An 18,571-nucleotide genomic window follows, 5' to 3' on the forward strand; every position below is an offset into this window, starting at 1 on the left:
CCCCACAAAGGAGACCCACACTGCCATGGGGACGCATGCAGATGCACATTCCCAGTACAGAACCACGCCCAGGGGCACGCACATATCAGTCACACACCTATGTTGGCTCTGCGTACGACGGCTCAGTCCACTACTATTACCAATTGTGTGGGTGATGACAAAGCTACATGTCCAAGCTCTAACCCTCTGCCTGCGGTGACATGTCTGCATCCGCTGTACACAGCACAATGTAATGTCCTAGGGCCCAGGGCCCTCATGCATACAACAAGACGACAGGGACCTGCGCAGATATCATATTGAACCGGCTACAGGCACGTGTGCCCGGCCCCTTTATTGGCAGGGCCACATGTACAGTGACACCTGTGCTGGATGTGTGTGGGGTGAGTATAAGGCAGCCCGCTCGGAGTGCTTGGTGCTGGCAACAACTTCAACAGTGGACACCAGTGCAATGGAAACAGAAAACACCTGCATAACAAAGTCAACTGCTGAGCAACATGGAGGGAGCCGGAGCAAGTACAGAGGTCACCCAACATACAAACAGAAGTGTCCGTGAGTTTCAGTGCACTGCGGTTGGGTCCCCAGAGCTGAGCGTGCTCATGTGAAGAAAATGTCTAGGATTGTGTCCCTTCTGGACCTTCCTGATGCAGCTGCATTGGGGGGGTGTCACACCTGCATCATCTTCCTCATCCCCGTTCCAGTTCTCCCACACTGCCTGAGGTGACATTGCCGCATGAGCTCTCCACAGCACATAACCAAAACAGTACTGGATGATGATTCATGGTACACAGAGCTAGTAGCACCTGGAGTGCCGAGCAGGGGATCAGGCAGAAGATGGTATCCATGACAGGTGTGGGCAACTTCGTCAGTCTGCCAGTACAACCTTTTCGGCACTGGCAGTTGACGGTTGAAGTTGGTCCTGGTGGTGGTGGTGGTGGTGGTGGTGGTGGTGTGTGCCTCCTGCGGTGATGCGATGTCCGGGCCGGTCAGGACTCAATTTGATGTGTGATCCCTAGTGGGCTGCATTTGAGGCCAGAGGCAGTGGACAGCGCAGGGCCGCAGACACATGGTGTTGATGACCCTAAGGCCATCGCCTCAGAGGCCATCCAACATCTCAGAAGAAGGGGTCCCGGACCTGAGCAGCACAGAGTTAGTGGCCCCGGATGCACTGCGGCCAGCACAGGCACCCCGCCACGGGATGGTGACTTGCAGTGCAGTCAGATGGGCCACGTGAGCTGAGCGGGTCCTCATCAATGTCCGAGGTGTATGTGGCAGACGGTTGCGGGGGACAGTGGAAGGTGTCCTCCAGGGCATGATGCAGAGGGTGGAAGCTGTCCGGAAGCAGCAAATGGAGGAGTGAAATGTCACGGCATCATTTTAGCCACAAAGTCAGTATCACCAGCATGATGGCGATGACAACCCCAAGTCCATGGACTCAGTCGCCGCCAAAGTTCAACCAGAAAGTGTCCATGGGTCTCGGGGAATAGACTTAGTGGCACCGGGCCTGAAAGGGGATGCAGTCTGCGTTGAGGCCTGTACAATGACATCAAGTCAGCCATAAATAAATCAAGAGTGAATTCGAATAGTGTGACCTTCTCGACCGCAGTGGAGGCCTGAGGCAGTGGTCAGCGCGGGCCAGCGAGCTCCTCCTGGAACTCTAAGAGTTGAGTGGGTGTTCAGTCAGTGAGGATGACTTGTCCTGCCTGGTACGGACTGGATTGGATTGGCGTGAGGCCTGCTGCACCACAGTGTAGGCCGATGGCGTAGTCATCAAGGGCCCACAGACACCTGTGGATGGACTGCTATGCACAGACTTGGTATCACCACATCGAAGGGAGTTTAATGAGATAAAATCTGCCATAATTGATGTTCTCTGCCATAGTGTAATCAAGACTCAGTTCCAAATGCGTGACCCACTTTTCCGCTGTGCATGCAGGTGGAGTACCTCAACGAGAAGGGAGTATAGCGGGCCAGTGTCACAGAGGCCGTGATTGTCTGAGGAGGCTGCCAGGTTCGCAGCACTCTGGCTTGGAGATTGCATGGCACAGCATCGACACACGCCGGTGTGGGCAGGTGTGCATTGAGGCCTAGGTGCGCGGGCCTGGCAAGACTGGTATGGGGCCCTGTGGCCCAGGGTGCAGCAGGCGCACAGGTACGCAGGCAACACTGCTCACGGTGACCACTGGCTGGAGTGACATGGTTGCGTCCATTGTCCACTGCACTCCATACACCAGCGGTGTATATCAACATGGTTATGTGTGTGGTCTGCATACTGCAGTCTGGCCAATGCTTCGACGCTACACTTGGCATTGTGTAAATTGTCATTCATCAGTCAGTTGCCTCCTTTGCACATGCATGGTCACCACCTCTTCCCACAATCTTCTATCGTGTGGCTGAGGTGCCATGCAGTTGATGGCTTATGTACATGGCTGGCCCAGGTTGCCAGAGTGAGTTGTGCTGTTGTGTCTGGTGAGTGGGCATGTTGTATGTGAGTTTGTGACGTGTGCATTCCCAGTGTTGTGAGTTGCATGGTTGTGGAGTTGAGGTGTGCGTTGTGTGTTCATTTGGTACTTGCCAACAAGCAGAGCATTTACGTAGGTGCCAGCCAGGAAGCGCCGGGTGATGATGGGCTGTCGGAAGATGTAGGACTCATGCACTCGGAATGGGTGGTTGGCGTCGAGGTTGGAGGAGATTCCCAGGTAGTCCACTATTGCCTGCACAGTGATGGTATGCGTGTGCTTTCGGTTGTGGATATTGTGTGCAGTGTCACCAGGGGGCACAAGTAGGACATGTGTGCATTCCATTGCCCCCTAACACATGAAGGAATCCAGCTATGGCTTTGACACCTTGCTTGGTCTACAGCTGTTCCTGCGCAGTGTGGGGGAAGGATAGGTAGTGTTGTACCAAGATGATGATGGCATCCAAGACAGTTGGGTGGGGCTTTGAGACTCCTCAGACTCTGGCGGTTGTTGGTTGGCAGGTCCAAGAGGCCCACAGGTGCGACACAGCCAGCAGCTTTGTCTGCGGAGGGATGTTGGTTGTCCGCTGTGTTGGTACCGTTGGCCTGTGGGCAATGGGGGTCAGGATGCATAGGATAGTTCTCCTCTGAGCCTGTGGTGGTCAATGACGTTCCCAGGTGTTAGGTCTGTGAGGTTTGTGCATTTTCTGCAGGTCGCTGTCTTTGTCTGCACTGCCTCAGTGTTGGTCGGGGCAGAGGTGTAGGGGGGGCCTGGGGGTGGTGGCGGTGGGTGTTGTTGCCCTATTGGGGCTCCGGGCTGCATGTTCAGTTGCCCGGGTGCATCTGTTGTTCTTCATGTTTGGCTCTGGGCTGTTCTCCCTTTTCTGTTGCAGGTTGTTGTCCAACCTTGCACCAGGTCAGAGCAGGTGTTAATTTCCTGCTGCTAACGGGCCTTATCGCATGTTTTGTGATCTTATCGCCGATGAGGCTGGTCGTTGAAAATGTGGTGTTGTCGTGGCTTTTTGCACGGGAATGCCTACTCTGCATCTCATTAGTGATAGTTGCCGGGGTCATCTGTGGCAATGATTCTTGCGGTTGCTATCTCTGGTAAACTGGTTCTATGGGCTGTTAGCACCAGCTTGTGAATGGGGTGATAGATTTATCTCGACATTGGCTGCGAGAAGGTGCTGTTAACTTGGTGATAGCTCCTTGAGAATATGGCCCTATGAGTCAGATATACTTAGCATTTTGCAATTGCAAATCTTGGGATTCTCAAAATCACAGGGTTTGTAACTGCAAGTGGGCCATTTCTAATTTACAAAACTCATTTATGAGTTGGAAATGTTTTTCTGACTAGTAAAATGAATCAGTGAACCATACAGAATTGCAATTTGGAAGGTACATGAAAGGGGCTTTCCTTCCAAATTGCAATTTGGTACAGAATGTATTAATGGGTTGCAACTGCAATTCCAGTCCCAAACCATTGACCAGTTGCAGACCCCTCAAAGGAGGTGGTAACTGATTCGCAAAGGGTAAAGGAGAATCTTTCCCCTAAGGGAACTGGAGTGGCAGACTCAGAGTAAAAAAGGCAATGGCCCAGGGAACCACTGCCTGTACTCCCTGATGTTTCCCAAAATGGAACAACTTTTTTTTTTTAAGTAGCACCGGTTCCTTCCATTTTGGTATGTAATCACAGGGTTGGTGATCTCTTGTCCTTTGCCGGTTACAATTCCTGTGATTGTCAGCAATCAGACAAAGTTGTAAATTGCAACCTGCCTAGTGGATATTAATTAGGCAGGCCATTCTGCGACTTGCGATTCATTATTTAATTAATACATCTATTAGTTTATAGGTTGGCTTTCTAAAATTTCATTCCAATTGCAGAAAGTTGGTTCACAATCTGGGTCCATCTTTTTCAAATGAAATCATCTGGCATAATGGCTGGAATTCAACTTGCTAAATAAACTGTAAGGCCCTGATTACAAGTTCAGGGTTAAATGCAGGCCCTCTACAAACAGGAGTTTGCAGAGGGGCTGGAACTATAAGTTGTGCGATAATTATCACACCCTCACATAATTCCTCTGATAGATCCCAGCAGGTCAAACCTGCTGAAATTTATTGGATGGAAAGACCCACAAAAAACTCAAATATGTGTAACACATTTTCACTATGGCTTCAGTACTTAAATTTGTACTCTTGTTTTGTTGAGGCAGGATAACATTGTGCTTTGCAGAGACATGTGTTGTGTTCTTCTGTCATATTAATATACATATAAAAATATGGACCATGTACAACTGAATGTTAAATTAAAGGCATCACTATTTGTAACATGTTACAGAATTGATAAGCCCCACCACCATGAAGCCCATCAACATCACCTCTCCAGTGAAAAGGAAGTACGTAGAGGACTGTCCCGAATCACATAAGGAGTACTGTCTCAACGGAGGAGTTTGCATTCATTTGATAGAACTTCAGGAATATGCATGCAAGTAAGTGAACACACGTAAACCAACCATGGTTAGCTGATGATTTCAGCATATACTTGTAGTGAATGAGCAAATTAGGATTCATTATTGGTGACTGACCTGTGTGTTGTCTGTTTTTAGAAATCAGGCCATGGGAGCAGCATGTCCACTTCTTATTTATTTATTTACATACATATAAAGCGGAGATCTGCCATCTAAATTTTGTTGCTGCTAAGAAGCCATTTTTTCTGGAAATTGTTAGTAGCTGCAACTGCTTGTGCATTTAGGTGCTTCGTCCATGCATTGTGAAGGCAGTTGTTACCATTGATCTTTCTGATGCCCAGATTGCTCAGCCATGCAATTCTATTTCTGTAAATCTGGGAAGAGACTTCCAAACAGAACAGAGACTGGGAGAGCTTGAAAACAAACACAGACCTGGAGAGCCTGATTGAAAATCTAAAAAAAGGGTGCACCTATAATGCAAGTCAGCAAGGCTGTCATTCTGATTGTACCAAAATCTGATTAAATCTGCTAGTATAGACACTCTCAGAAGGAAAATAATATCACTAAAGAGGCATTGGAACATACTCCAACTTATGACACTCAACTCTCATCTGCTAGTCATTTCTCCTGCAGATTTAGGGCCTCAATACTATGCTGGGTGGAACTTTCCGCCCGACGCCCTCTCGGAATCTGGAACGACCGACTCGCACTCGGCGTTCTGCCTGACTGATTATGATGCAGCCGAACACTGTTCAGTCGGACTCCCATTGACTTCTTTGGGTGCCTGTGTTCTGCCTAACAACACAGGCTCCTATGAGGAAATGTGTGAGCAGAACACCCTGCACCCTGTCGCAGGCACCGTATTGTGCCTGCAACACAGTGCAGGGTTTTACATGAGGTCCTTAGGTACCCCTTCAGGCCCAAACTCGGGCCACAGGATAAAGCGGGGACTGCCAGGGGCCCCCAAGTCAGTTCAGACAGCCTTTTTGAGTCCGACAGGCCGACTTGGAAAGACTTTTGGAAATTGGCATCGTAATCGCTTGGTTGGAAATGCTCTCCATAAGAGCTGTACGATGAGGATCCGAACAAAACTAATTCTCTGAGAGCTGGTCGTAACCGATTCGGAAAGATAATGTGGGTTACAATCCAACCCCGAATATCGTAATCTGTAGGGCGTATTGTAAACCGACCGAGTCGGTCGGCAGTGTTCCTACACAGTATAGGGGATTCCGACTGTCGGGAGGAGGCTTTGTGCCTGACATCGTAATGAGGTCAATAATGCCAGAAGAACAGTAGCTTTGCAACTGGTTTTCAGAAGGCTTCAAGATGCCAATGCAGCTCAGCCGCTGACCTGCGACTTTTGGTTCCAGATATAAACAAAATGAATAAATAATCACAGACTTTCACAGCAAAGCAAGAATACCAAAAGACAAAATGATAAAGCAAGCCAATTACTTAACGGGATCTACAAATCTTCCATCAACAAAGCAAAAGTAATCCACTACTCGCAACGGATCCCCAGTGCCAATTGCCTGGCCAAGGAACTCAATAGTATTCTCACAGAATTCCTAAATGATCTATAGGACCAGATTGCTTTTTTTAACACTGTCCACCATCTCTCCCTCCTAGTGGGATCTTGGCTTTTAAATAACTTTCCTGCCTTTGATCTTTCCTGACTTAGCAACAAATCTAGCATCATTTGACTCCATGTTAGCATCTCTTCTTTTCACCAGCAAGTACGGCTTAATGCAAGGCTTGATTGTCTCACTTCTCCTATTACACATGTACCTCAGCCTGCTGCTGAATTTCATTAAGACTTTTAACCTAACCATCTGCATCTATGCCACTGACGCAAAAATCATCCTAGAGAAAGAAAATTGGAGTGATCAAGATGCCACACTACAAGACCAATAAAAAAGTCAACAATGAGTGTATGCTGAGCAATATCATGATACGGAACTCATCCAAAACCAAGAGGCTAATCATTTGAAACTGAAGAACTAACATCTTACAAACACCTAACACCACAAGCTGAGCCCACTGTCAGAATATTCAAATTACTTACCATTAAATAACTAAAGTAGCTGTCAGTATACATTATCCATACCAAAAATCAAGTCATGAAAAAAGATGAGCACACTGTATAACAATAAATATAGTTGATTTATAATTCAAATATTGTATCATAATGATACGTAAACTAAAACAGTACTTGTACATAAACAAGTTAACACATGTGAAAGTGGCAACTGAAAACAATGTAACCAAATTATAGGGATTCACTCATTTTGATGCGAAATAACCCTCCACAGGGTGAAGGAAACACACTTGTTTTTTTTATATAACCATCACCCACCAGGGTTTCCCTTGGTGGCATGCTTCATCATCGGGTCCATCCCGTTCCGCTGCGGAACAAGGTGTGCTGCGACCTATGAATTACATGGGAGCACTTATAGATATATAAATATGTAATGTAATATGTAATATGTATTAATATTGCCTCTAGTCTGTATGATAAAAAATGGGGAGAGGGAAGGGTGGATGAATAGTTACCTGCCTTCCTAAGGGTCAACATGTTTCAAGCCATCCACTTGGCTTTTCATCAGGACCAAGGATCTACCTCATTGATACTCCTTTAGTGCTGTTGGTGCTAATCGTACTCAAATACTCTGCATGCTACATATAAGACGCTGATAATACCTACTTGGTATTCATTGTTTTGTAATCTCCAATATATAATAATGAGAGTGTTAGTCTGCCAAAGGATTGGCAGGAAACAAACTTCAGCCAACATGTATATATTAAAGTACTCCAAATATGTGCTGTTTATATACATTCTGAACACCACCTAGTAGTGTCATAACTAGTGAACAAATACATGCTACAAATAGTGGAGAGCACTTCTAATAAAATGAGTGCTCCTTCTGACACACAACATATAGCACATAAAACACAGAAATGATTGTGAGACACATACATTATTCAGGCAAATGTTTTGCTTCATGGATCCGTCGGTGGTCAAGGTGAGCTTATAGTCCCTCTCTCCGGGGTAAAGAAATTGTGCTCATTATGGCAAAATAATGCCTGAATCTGTCTTCAAGGGGTGTTCATTGTGTCAAAATCGGCTATGCCGTACTCACTACATCAAAGTATCCCCTTGGCCATTCACCTAAAGGACAGATAAGCACAGGGGCTGGACATTACAGGTCTCATCCCTGTGCGTTGGTTTCATAGCCAGTATCTCTGTCATCGGACCGTCCTCACGGGACTGCGTTGGTCTCAGATGGGAAGAGTAGACCACCTCCTCTAGACTGGGGAGTGCAACTTGTTCCACAGTGGAACTGGATGGACCCGATGGTAAAGCATGCCATTGGATGGACCCGATGGTAAAGCATGCCACCTAGTGGCAATCATGGTGTCTGAGGGTTATATAAGAAAAACATGTGTTTTCTTCACCTTGTGGAGGGTTATTTCATAGCAAACTGAACGGCTCCCTTTATTATGGTGACTTATCGGTAGGAGGACAAGCTTTTCTGTCCCTCTATCTTCCCCTCATTTTTGACTGAAAACAAAGAACAGCCCAAAGGTGGGTAAAAAAGAAAAACCATGGTAGATTAAAAAGCCAGCTGGAGGGAATACTGCTATTGATGTCCAATTTGTATAAGGCAAAGGACTTTATTGGTAAATTACACCTCATTGGAATATTATTGACCTACACTACTGATGATCATGGGTCTGCAAGAGGTTTACAGGCCTGCTACTGTAGAATCAGCAGAAATATCAACTGAAGAATGAAATCTGGGGATAACCACGGGCTTCAGTTTGCCACTATTTTCCTAAGCGAACCAAGTCACAAGAAACACTTTCTATGCTTGTGATAGCTTCATAGCAGTGTCCCACATCGGGGTATCCCACACAAATACATGCTACAATCGACCTTATCATCTCTCTACCTAGAGGCCTCAAACACACCATCTGAAGCCTACAAACCTATAAAGAATCCAAAACATGGCAGTTTCACCTACACAATCACATCTCACCAGCTCTCTAAACACTCCTCTTGCTATCCATGGCCAGACTCTCTTAATTGAAGGCACACTGAATTTCCAACCCGGTCATCTATGTGAGTGACCAGCCTTCATCAAAATATAACTGCAAAGATTCTAACAGAACCCTCCAATCTAGACTGGCAGTCCTGCAAACCATCTCTCTCCCAAAGAAGAAGCGCATCAGTGAAACCTCCTCCTCCATACAAGCTAGTAAAGTATAGAACTCTCTCCCAGCAAAAAAAACATTCAAACTCTCTCCCAGCAAAAAAAACATTCAAGGCTCCTTGGAATTGGAAAGTGCTGTGTCACATGAAACAAAAGCAGTTGGCATCACTGTAGCAATATATACTCGACATAACAAGTTTTTCCAATCCCTCGTACATGTCTTAAAAGAGGTGAAGTTACAGCTCTTCGAGGAGAGGCGCATCTGTTGAGAATCCCCACGGCTTGATTTTTTCCCCGAAACCCCTCAATGCATGGCTCTCTTTCTTTTTCAACATAAAGTAAGATGTTCATCGTCATGTGTGGTGTGGTGTTGGGTTAACGAGTCCCCAAGCCCTAAGATGTCAACCGCAACTTCTCCTCCAGGTTGCATCCAGCCAATCACAACATATGGTTGATCTTGTGGATCTGCTGCAGATTCTCTGTGGTATGAAATATCTATATTTTTTAAACCTCAGCTTCCCAAAAACAACTGTACAGAATTACAACAAATCGCAAAAAAGCACACTTTCTGGGCCAAGATCTTGATTTCTGATAAAATTGGAGTAATTCTGTTCAGCAGTTTTGGCCGTAGCTTTGTCTAGCACCATTCCCCCCCCCCCCCCCCCCCCAAATGCTTTTCTTATGGAGACATGGGCCTAACTAGAACTCCCTGTGGCAACCACTACTGACTAATATATAAAGAGAGAGAGAGAGATAAATGAAAAAACAAAGTTGTCTTTATAGTGAGGTATGGCAATATTATAATACGTTACATTAAAAAACCCATAAAGTGACATTATGTGTTGACATAAGATAAAAACGAACAATTAAAAACAAAAAAACACAGAAATTTACTGGTTGTAGGTAGTGAGCTAATTGTAACTTACGCCACAGCCATTCGTCATGCACTGCTTATGACATATTACATAAGTGAACATGGTAAATAACATAATTGATAACATCAGATTATATAATTAGAATTTTTTTTTAAAATAGAAATCGACTGAAAAAACCCAAAGGTTACAGGATTTTATGGTTAGGCTCAGATTTCACACATACAAAACCACTGAAATATAGTTACCTGAGCTAACTATAACTTCTGCCCCCACAATGCACTGCTTATGACGTCACATATTACATCACTCATGATATGGTCAGTAGCATCACTGATTACATCATTGATGACATCTCAAGTGACATCACTGATGACATCATCCAGCGAGTGTGTTTCATAAAAATGTCTAAAAGTTAACGATATATACTAAGCTACTGCATAAGCTAAATTACAATTCTTTTTGTACTACTAATAAGTTATACTGTTTTTAATATATGTCATCTGAGTGGCACTGTGGCTGTATCAGTGTGGCAGTGGGTACCTGATATATGGTTGTGTGTGAGTGGGTGTGTAAGCGGCTGTAGGTGTGAATATGTTGGTGTGTGAGTAGCTGAATGGATGAGTGAGTGGCTGTATGGATGGGTGAATGTGTGTGTAAGTGCCTGTATCAGTGACTGTGGTGGCTATGTGAGTGGCTCTATGGATGTATGAGTGCATTTGTGAGTGGCTGTATGGGTGACTGAGTGGCCATGTGAATGGCTCTATGGATGTGTGACGGGGTGTGTGAGTAGATATATCAGTAAGTGAGTGGTTGTTTGACTGAGAATATGGGTAATTGAGTGGGTGTGTGAGTGGCTATATAGATGATTGAGTGGGCATGGGAGTGTTTGTGGATGAGTGAATGAATGTGTGAGTGGTTGTATGGATGAATGAGTAGCTCTGTTAGTAACTATATGGGTGAGTGAGTGACTGTAAGAGTGGCTGTATGTGCGAGTGAGTGGTTGTGTCAATGGCTGTGTGGGTGTGCGAATGGGTATGTGAGTGATTGTATGGCTATGTGAGTGAGTGTGTGAGAGGCTGTATGGGTATGTGCGTGGTTTTGTGGGTTTGTAAGAGGCTGTTTGCATGTATGTATCTGTGAGAGGCTGTATGGGTGAGTGAGTGGTTGTGTGAGTGAGTGTGTTTGTCAGTAGTTTTATGGGCCTGTGAATGGGTATGTGAGTGGTTGTGTGGGTGTTTGAGTGGGTGTATAAGAGGTTGTATGGGGTGTGAGTGGTTCTGTGGATGATGTTATCAGTGATGTCATCAGTGATGCTATTTGATATGTCATCAACGAGGACCATGTCATTAGTAATGTAATTAGATGAGGTCATAAGCAGTGCATTGGAGGCGTAAGTTATCGTTAGCTCAGGTAACTATAACTGCTGAATTTCACTGTCTTTGTATGAGTGAAATCTGAGCCTAATTATAACATCCATGTAATCTTTGTTTTTTTCAGTGAATTTCTAAGGCTTCTTTAATTCTATTTCCTAACTATAATGTCTCAGTAACCTTGTTTTTTCCAGTGAATTTCTACGTTGTTTTAAATTCTATTTCCTAACTATAATGTCCTTGTAACCTTTGTTTTTTTCAGTGAATTTCAACATTTTTAAACATTTTTATTTCCTAAGTGTGACCTATAACTTTTGAGAGTGGGTGTGTGAGTGGCTGTATATGTAGGTTAGGGTGTGTGTGAGTGGATGTACGGGTCCTTGAGTGGGTGTGAGAATGGGTTTGTGGGTGTTTGAGTGGCTCTGTGGGTCTGTGAGTGACTGGGTGTGTACATGGCTGTGTAAGTGGGTGTCGGTATGTCTGTGTGGATCTGGGAGTATGTGCGTGAGTGTCTGAGTGGGTCTGTGACTGGATGCATGAGTATCTGAGTGGGCTTGGGAGTAGGTGCATGAGTGTTTGAGTGGGTCTGTGAGTCATGCATGAGTCTCTGATTGGGTCTTTGAGTGGGTGCATGCGTGTCTGAAAGTCTGTGAGTGAGTGTATGCATGGGTTTCTGAGTAGGTTTGTCAGTGGGTGCGTGGTTAAAAAAGTAGGGGGGCACATGGGAGCAGGTCCTCATGCCAGCTTCCCCTATGAGGGATCTCCTTTTCAGCTTGCCCGCAGTCCACTACCCTTTGCTACCTTCAGTTTTGTGCCTCCTCCTGCTCATTTTCAACTTGTTTTTCTGCCTCGTCTCTGCTCACTCCTACACTATATTTTGCTTCTTTGTGCTTATTATGCTCGTTATTTTGCCTTTTTCTGCTTGCTCCTGTCCTTTATTCAGCCTCTCACTGCTAATTTCTGACCTCTATTTTGCCTCTTTCTGCCCATTTCTCACCTTTATTTTTCCTCTTGCTGCTGGTTTCTAAGCTCTATTTTGCCTCTTTCTGCTTGTTTCTCACCTTTATTTTGTTTCTTGCTGCTTGCTTCTGACCTCTATTTTGCCTCTGTCTAATCGTTTCTCACCTTCATAGGCCTCTTTCTGTTCATTTCTCACCTTTATTGTAGGGGGGTTGTAAACTCTGCTCTGCAAGCACCAAGGAGACTTCATTCCCCAACCAGTAATGCCAGGAGACACATTTGCAGAGTGGTTGAGTACAGGACGGGGCCTCTGACGAGGCCTCAGCAATCCTACTGTATTGACTTACTCATGGTAACAATAGGGGTTCTTGGCCCCCAACGACCCTCAGCAGCCAATGGCACTTCATCCCCCAACTAGTAGTGCACTAGAAGGCCTGTTTGCAGAACGGTTGAGAAACGGGGTGGGGCCTCCGATGAGGTCTCAGCAGCCCTGCTACGTTGGACTTACTGGTGCCCTAACAATAGGGGTTCTTGGCCCCCAAAGGCCCTCAGCAGGCAAGGGGACTTCATCCCCCAACCAGTAGTACACCTGCAGGTGTGTTTACAGAGTGGTTGATAAAGGGGGCGGGCCATCAACAAGGTCTCAGCAATCCCACTGTGTGGGCTTACAGGTGGTAACAAAAGGAGTTCTTGGCCCACAATGACCCTCAGCAGCCAATTAGTAGTGCACCAGGAGGTGCATTTACAGAGTGGCTGGGAAAGGGGGTGGGCCTCAGACGAGGTCTGACCAATTCCGCTGTGTGAAACTTACTGGTGGTAACATAAGGGGGTCTTGGCTCCCAGCGATCCTCAGTAGCCAAGGGGACTGTGGTATCTGGATTATGCAGCTTGTGTTGCGTAACCTAGTAATGATGGTTCTGCTTGAGCTTAGAACACCATCATGTCACCTGGGTGTCATGCTCAACAAACTGAATGTGTTATTACTTAAAGAAAGGTCAGTCACTCCTTTGAACCTCTGACTGCAGGATGGATGGGATCCTCTTATGGAATAAAGCGTATTGATCTGGCAACTACTCATCTCTCCTGCATCCTTCATTGAGTTGTGATCTTCAAGTGACACAATGGCGTAGTAGGCAGGATGTAAGAAGATCCTAACAACAGTGAACCATTTCATGCTCCACTCTCAACTACACCCTGTGAGGACTTGGAGCTTACCATCAAGACTATGGGTGAGATCTACTCCTGTAAAAGTTATTGTTTGGATCTATACTGTTTGGGCCCCCAGCTTGGTGTGTTATCAGAGTCTCTATTCTTCACTTCTCTCCAGTTTGACTGATGTCCCTAATGCTGGAGCACCGCCATGCAGTGCAGTGTTTTTGACATTTTCCTTAGATATTGACTTTTTACCCAAGCATCTGTTACATTTGCTTAAAGCTACTGCTAGTCACATGAGTGACTACAGATGTTTGTAGCAGTGTGTTGAGTGACCAGCATTTACCCTGGAAGGCGTATGGGCACGGTACCGCTATAATTAGAAGGGCCTCCGGTACTTAGACTGTTTTTAAACTGATTAAAAGAAAAAACACATCATTCTCCCTGTTTTGAAGGTTAGCGTTTCTCCATTCCCCAACGGGCACCGCAGAACTTGGTCTTCACAAGCGTCATCACAAGCGCATACGTGAGCAGCACTGCAAACTGCTACATTGCTACAGCTTAGTAGGGTTGGTCTGTACAAAAGGATGGAGGACAGGAAAGATGTGGAAGACAATGCAACAAGGAGCTCTGCAGAAACATAAAGAGGCAGGAGTATTTTAAGTCTGATTTCTTGATATGCCACTATTGTTCTTCCATCTTATCTCTGATGTATTGTATGTAACTTTTATTTTAATTTTTTGTAAAGGAAAGATGTTTGTGGTATTTGGATTATGCAGCCTGAGTTGCGTAACCGAGCAATGATGGTTATGCTTGAGCTTGGAATACCATGATGTCACCTGGGTGTTATGCTCAACAGATAGAATGTGTTATTACTTAAAGAAATGTCTGTTCCTCCCATGAGCCTCTGACTGCAGGATGGATGAGATATTTTTATGGAGTAAAGCATCTTAATCTGGCAACGACTCAGCACTCCAGCGTCCTTCATTGAGCTGTGATATTTAATTGCTACAGCGACTTTATCCCTCAACCAGTAGTGCATCAGGAGGCGCGTTTGCTGAGTGGTTGATAAACGGGGCGGGCCTCCAATGAGCTATCAGCAGTCCTTCTGTGTGGGACTTACTAGTGGTAACAGTAGGGGTTCTTGGCCCTCAGCAGCTAAGGGAACTTCATCCCCCAACCAGTAGTGTGCCAGGGGGTGCGTTTGCAGAGTCATTGAGAAAGGGGGCAGGGCCTCCGATGAGGACTTAGCTGTCCCGCTGTGTGACACTTACTGGTGGTAACAGAAGCAAGGGAACTTCATTCCCCAGCAAGCTGAGCCTGTTTAATGTTTTTTTTTGCCATGAATTCACAAATTTTGCAAATTTGCAGCCAAATTAAAAAAACACATTTTTTGCCCTGCTGGTGTCCCTCTGGTCCCCAAGGAGCAAGGCTAAGGGGTTAGGGTATTGGTACCCTTCCCCTTTTCTTTTTTTGGGGTCTCGGCTGAAGCCCAAGATGGATGACAACACTTCCTGGGTGAAGTGTTGGCAGCCAATCCAAGCTCTGAAGCTCAAGAAAATGCTAAAAAAGAAACAGAAGGGGGCACGGTAAGAATACCCTGACCCGCCAAGACCTGGTGATGGGTCAAAACATTTTTTTGTTTTATCACAAATTTGCAGTAAAATATTTTTTAAAAACCAAGAGCAGACTCCCATGCTTGTTTTCTTTATGCCCCCCCTGGGTGAGCCAGGTTCAAGGGGTTAATCTAATTAGGGGAGGGGGTGCGCATGGCCTCCCTTTCCAGGACAATTTCGGCCCAGGAGACCCCATCCCCCTGGGCCCAGCCAAATACAGGAAGGGGGAGGGAGGCTGCACTGCCCCCCTCTTAGGCTGATTTTGGGCCCCCAGACCCCATCCCCGGGGCCTGCCCTTAATATAAAGTAGGAGAGGGGCACACAGCCCCTCCTCCTAGGCTGACATCAGCCCTGGGGGCCCCATTCCCGGGGGCTGGGTGAAGTAAAGAAACAGGGGAGGGCCCCCCCCGCCTGAGTTGATTTCAGCCCGGGTACTCAATCCCACAGGGCTCAGTTGCAAAGTCAAAGGGGAGGGGCCACACCTCCCAGAGACAATAATGGCCCTGGGGACATCATCCCCCAGGGCCGATTCCAGCTATGCCACCGGAAATAACGGTATCCCTGCCCACACTGCAGTGGGCAGCGACACCTGTGTTTGTTCTCGCTTGGCGGGTGCAATTTCAAAGCTCCAGCCAAGTCTGAGCAGACACTTAGTCTACTCCCAGCAGGTAGGAGTATGAAAAATGCTCCCGCCCACTGGGGGCAGACTTCAGATCTGTATATTGCTCCCACCCACAGGGAGCAGCATTTGTAGCTGCTACATGTGGGCAGGAGCAATGCTGGTTGCCACTGGATGCTGGGAGCTGGCTGGGGCTCCGGAGACTCCCCTGCATCCCCCAATGAGGACAAGGTGGCACCCTTGCCCAGGGTGGACACCAGGGCACCTACCTTTTATTGGCTGGGCCCGGACCAAAATTGGCCTAGGGAGGTGGGTCACATGGGCCCCCTCCCCCATTAAGTATGGACTGGGCCTTGAGGGAGGGGGTTCTGTGACTGAACTGAGCCCAGGAAGTGGGGCTGCATGGGCCCCCTCCTCTATCAATTATTGGCCGTGCCCCAGGGGATGTGGTACCGTGGCTTAAATTGGCCCAGGGAGGTGGGCCACATGGCCCCTCTACCTTTAATCATTGGCTGGGCCCTGGGGAATGGGGAAACCGGGAACGAATTTGGCCACACAGCCCCCTTTACTAATTGGCCAGGCCCCGGGGGAAGGGGATCTGGGCCGAAATGGGCTTGGGGAGGGGGTCGGGAACCCCCATCCCCATGTACAAGAAGGCTGGTTCCCGGTAGATGGAGTCCCCTGCGCTGAAATTGGCCTGGGGAGGGGGGCTGTGTGCCCTCCTCCCCCATAATTACAGTGGTGGGCCCGAAGTATGGTGTCCCATAGAGGAATATATGCCCCTCCCACAAAATGTGCTGGGCCCCAGGGGGTGGGGCAGTCTGGCCGAATTCGGCACGGGGAAGGGGCTGTGTACCCCCAACTGGGTTGGCTGCATTTGGGGGGTTGGTTGCAACCAGGCCTTGTGACCAATCCCCAGCCCCCTATGGTCATGAGTGGCGGATGTTGGATTAACGTATGGTAATTAAAAACTACTTTATGTTTTAAAAAAAATTGAAAATCACTGAAAAAACGAAGTTTACAATGACCTGATAGTTAGGAAATAGTATTAAAAAACATTGAAGTTCACTGAAAAAAACAAAGGTTACAGGGACGTTATAGTTAGGTTCAGATTTCACACAAACAAAACCATAATAATTCAGCAGTTACATTTAGAGTTATTTCAAGTAACTATAACTTGTGCCCCAAAGTAACCATAACTTGCACCCCCTCAATTACCCCATTGCGCACTGCTATTACCCCACATTTTACATCACTCATGACATCTTCTATAACACCATTGATATTATCAAGGCAACATTTGCTGTAAAAGTATTGATGAGAAACCTGTGCAAGTCAGGGGTAAGTTTTAACTGACATTTTCACCTAACCACAATGTCCCATTAACCTTAGGATTTTTCAGTGAAAACCGGAGGGTTTTGTTTAGCTATAAAGTGAAATGTTATCACCAGATCTAACTATAACGTAAATTCAACCTTTTTTTTTAAACATGAAGTAACAATACGAAGAGTTATAATTTTAGGTAAGGCAGCCCTACTGTCTTTGTCAAATGATCAGAACACCAAAATACAAAAGGCTGGTCTATTGGCTTTAACCAAGTGTCAGCACATCAATCTATTTAAAACAGACCTATTGGCTTTATCAAAAAGTTACCACCGTAATTTATCAATAATCATATTGAAAAGTTTTACTTATAAATATATACATGGTAATACATGCTAATACTTGTTTCAAATAATTTCAAATAAAGCATTTTTATTCCAAAGAAAAATAAATGTTTGCTTGAGTCACTCTTTAACATTCTGCAGGTCACAAAATACAGCCCAAGAACCACCCACAAGGTGTCCCCCACACTCTAGCTGTAGGGCATACAGCTCTAGCTCGGTATGTTTTTTAAATAATAGTAAGCTCTCCTGGGGTCATGTATTCAATAACCTTGGAGACATACCGGTTTTTAAAGTTTTCTGAGGGGCTGCTGTGCTTCATGCCCTTATCCTCCTTGGCACATCACTCTAACCGAAGTAGCTCAAAACAAAGACTATGCAGAGCAGTAAGAGGTGGTCCCAGAAAGGAGCAGTGAATATATAGTGAGGTCCACGTCACTTCAATAATGAAGCATCAAGGCTGCGACATTGCTTTTATAGGTACCACGGTCTCACATGGAGCACCCATAGTCTATTTTCTTTTTAAATGTCAATGCGGGGCACCCACTCTTGCGCTGCCTTCCATTTTTTTCTCTGTTCCTGCCAAGGTCCCACGCAGAGTACACACAACATTCCGAGTCCTGTTACCAGATCGCAATTTGGTATTGCAGGTACATACCGAATTGCTTCCAAACAGCGATTCGCAATGGGATATATTAATGTTTGCGAACCAAAATCCAGTTGCAAAACATTAATAGTTTACTGACTAAATAAAGATAGTGGTAACCCATTTGAAAATGAGAAGGGGTTTCCCAAACGACCCCTCCCACATTGTGTACGTTGACAAAAAAAATTATTTGTGAACTTAACCTATTTTCCAATAAGGAAAACTGGCTGCATTAAAAAAAAAAAAAGATTTCTTTGAAAGCAGTCGCAGACATGGTGGTCAGCTGAACCCCAAGGCCACAGTCCTGGGGATGGCAGTGAATTGTAATGGGTTGCAGTTTGCAGCCTACCTCATTAATATACATTAGATAGGCCAAGTTGCAACTCACTATGATACGATATTTTGTGACCTGACCTCTTAGTAAATAGGTCGGGTCACAAAATACCATTGGGTTTGTTAAAAGTCTTTGTGCAAATTGAAAGCACTTTTAGCAAATACAATGTTTGTACATCTGGCCCTATATTCCTTCTAA

At 45.8% G+C, this 18,571-nt stretch overlaps 1 protein-coding gene across 1 annotated transcript in view; it reads left to right on the plus strand.

Annotated features, from left to right (window-relative positions):
- The window catches only part of EGF (epidermal growth factor), a 732,085-nt gene that overhangs the window by 516,791 nt on the left and 196,723 nt on the right, over positions 1-18,571 (plus strand). The window contains exon 19 of the mRNA XM_085635667.1: positions 4,794-4,944. Within this exon, the coding sequence (XP_085491793.1) occupies positions 4,794-4,944 (151 nt within the window). The remainder of the gene's footprint in view (positions 1-4,793; positions 4,945-18,571) is intronic.

The sequence above is a fragment of the Triturus cristatus genome, chromosome 2_1 (assembly GCF_964204655.1).
Source record: "Triturus cristatus chromosome 2_1, aTriCri1.1, whole genome shotgun sequence".
NCBI classification, from domain to species: domain Eukaryota; kingdom Metazoa; phylum Chordata; class Amphibia; order Caudata; family Salamandridae; genus Triturus; species Triturus cristatus.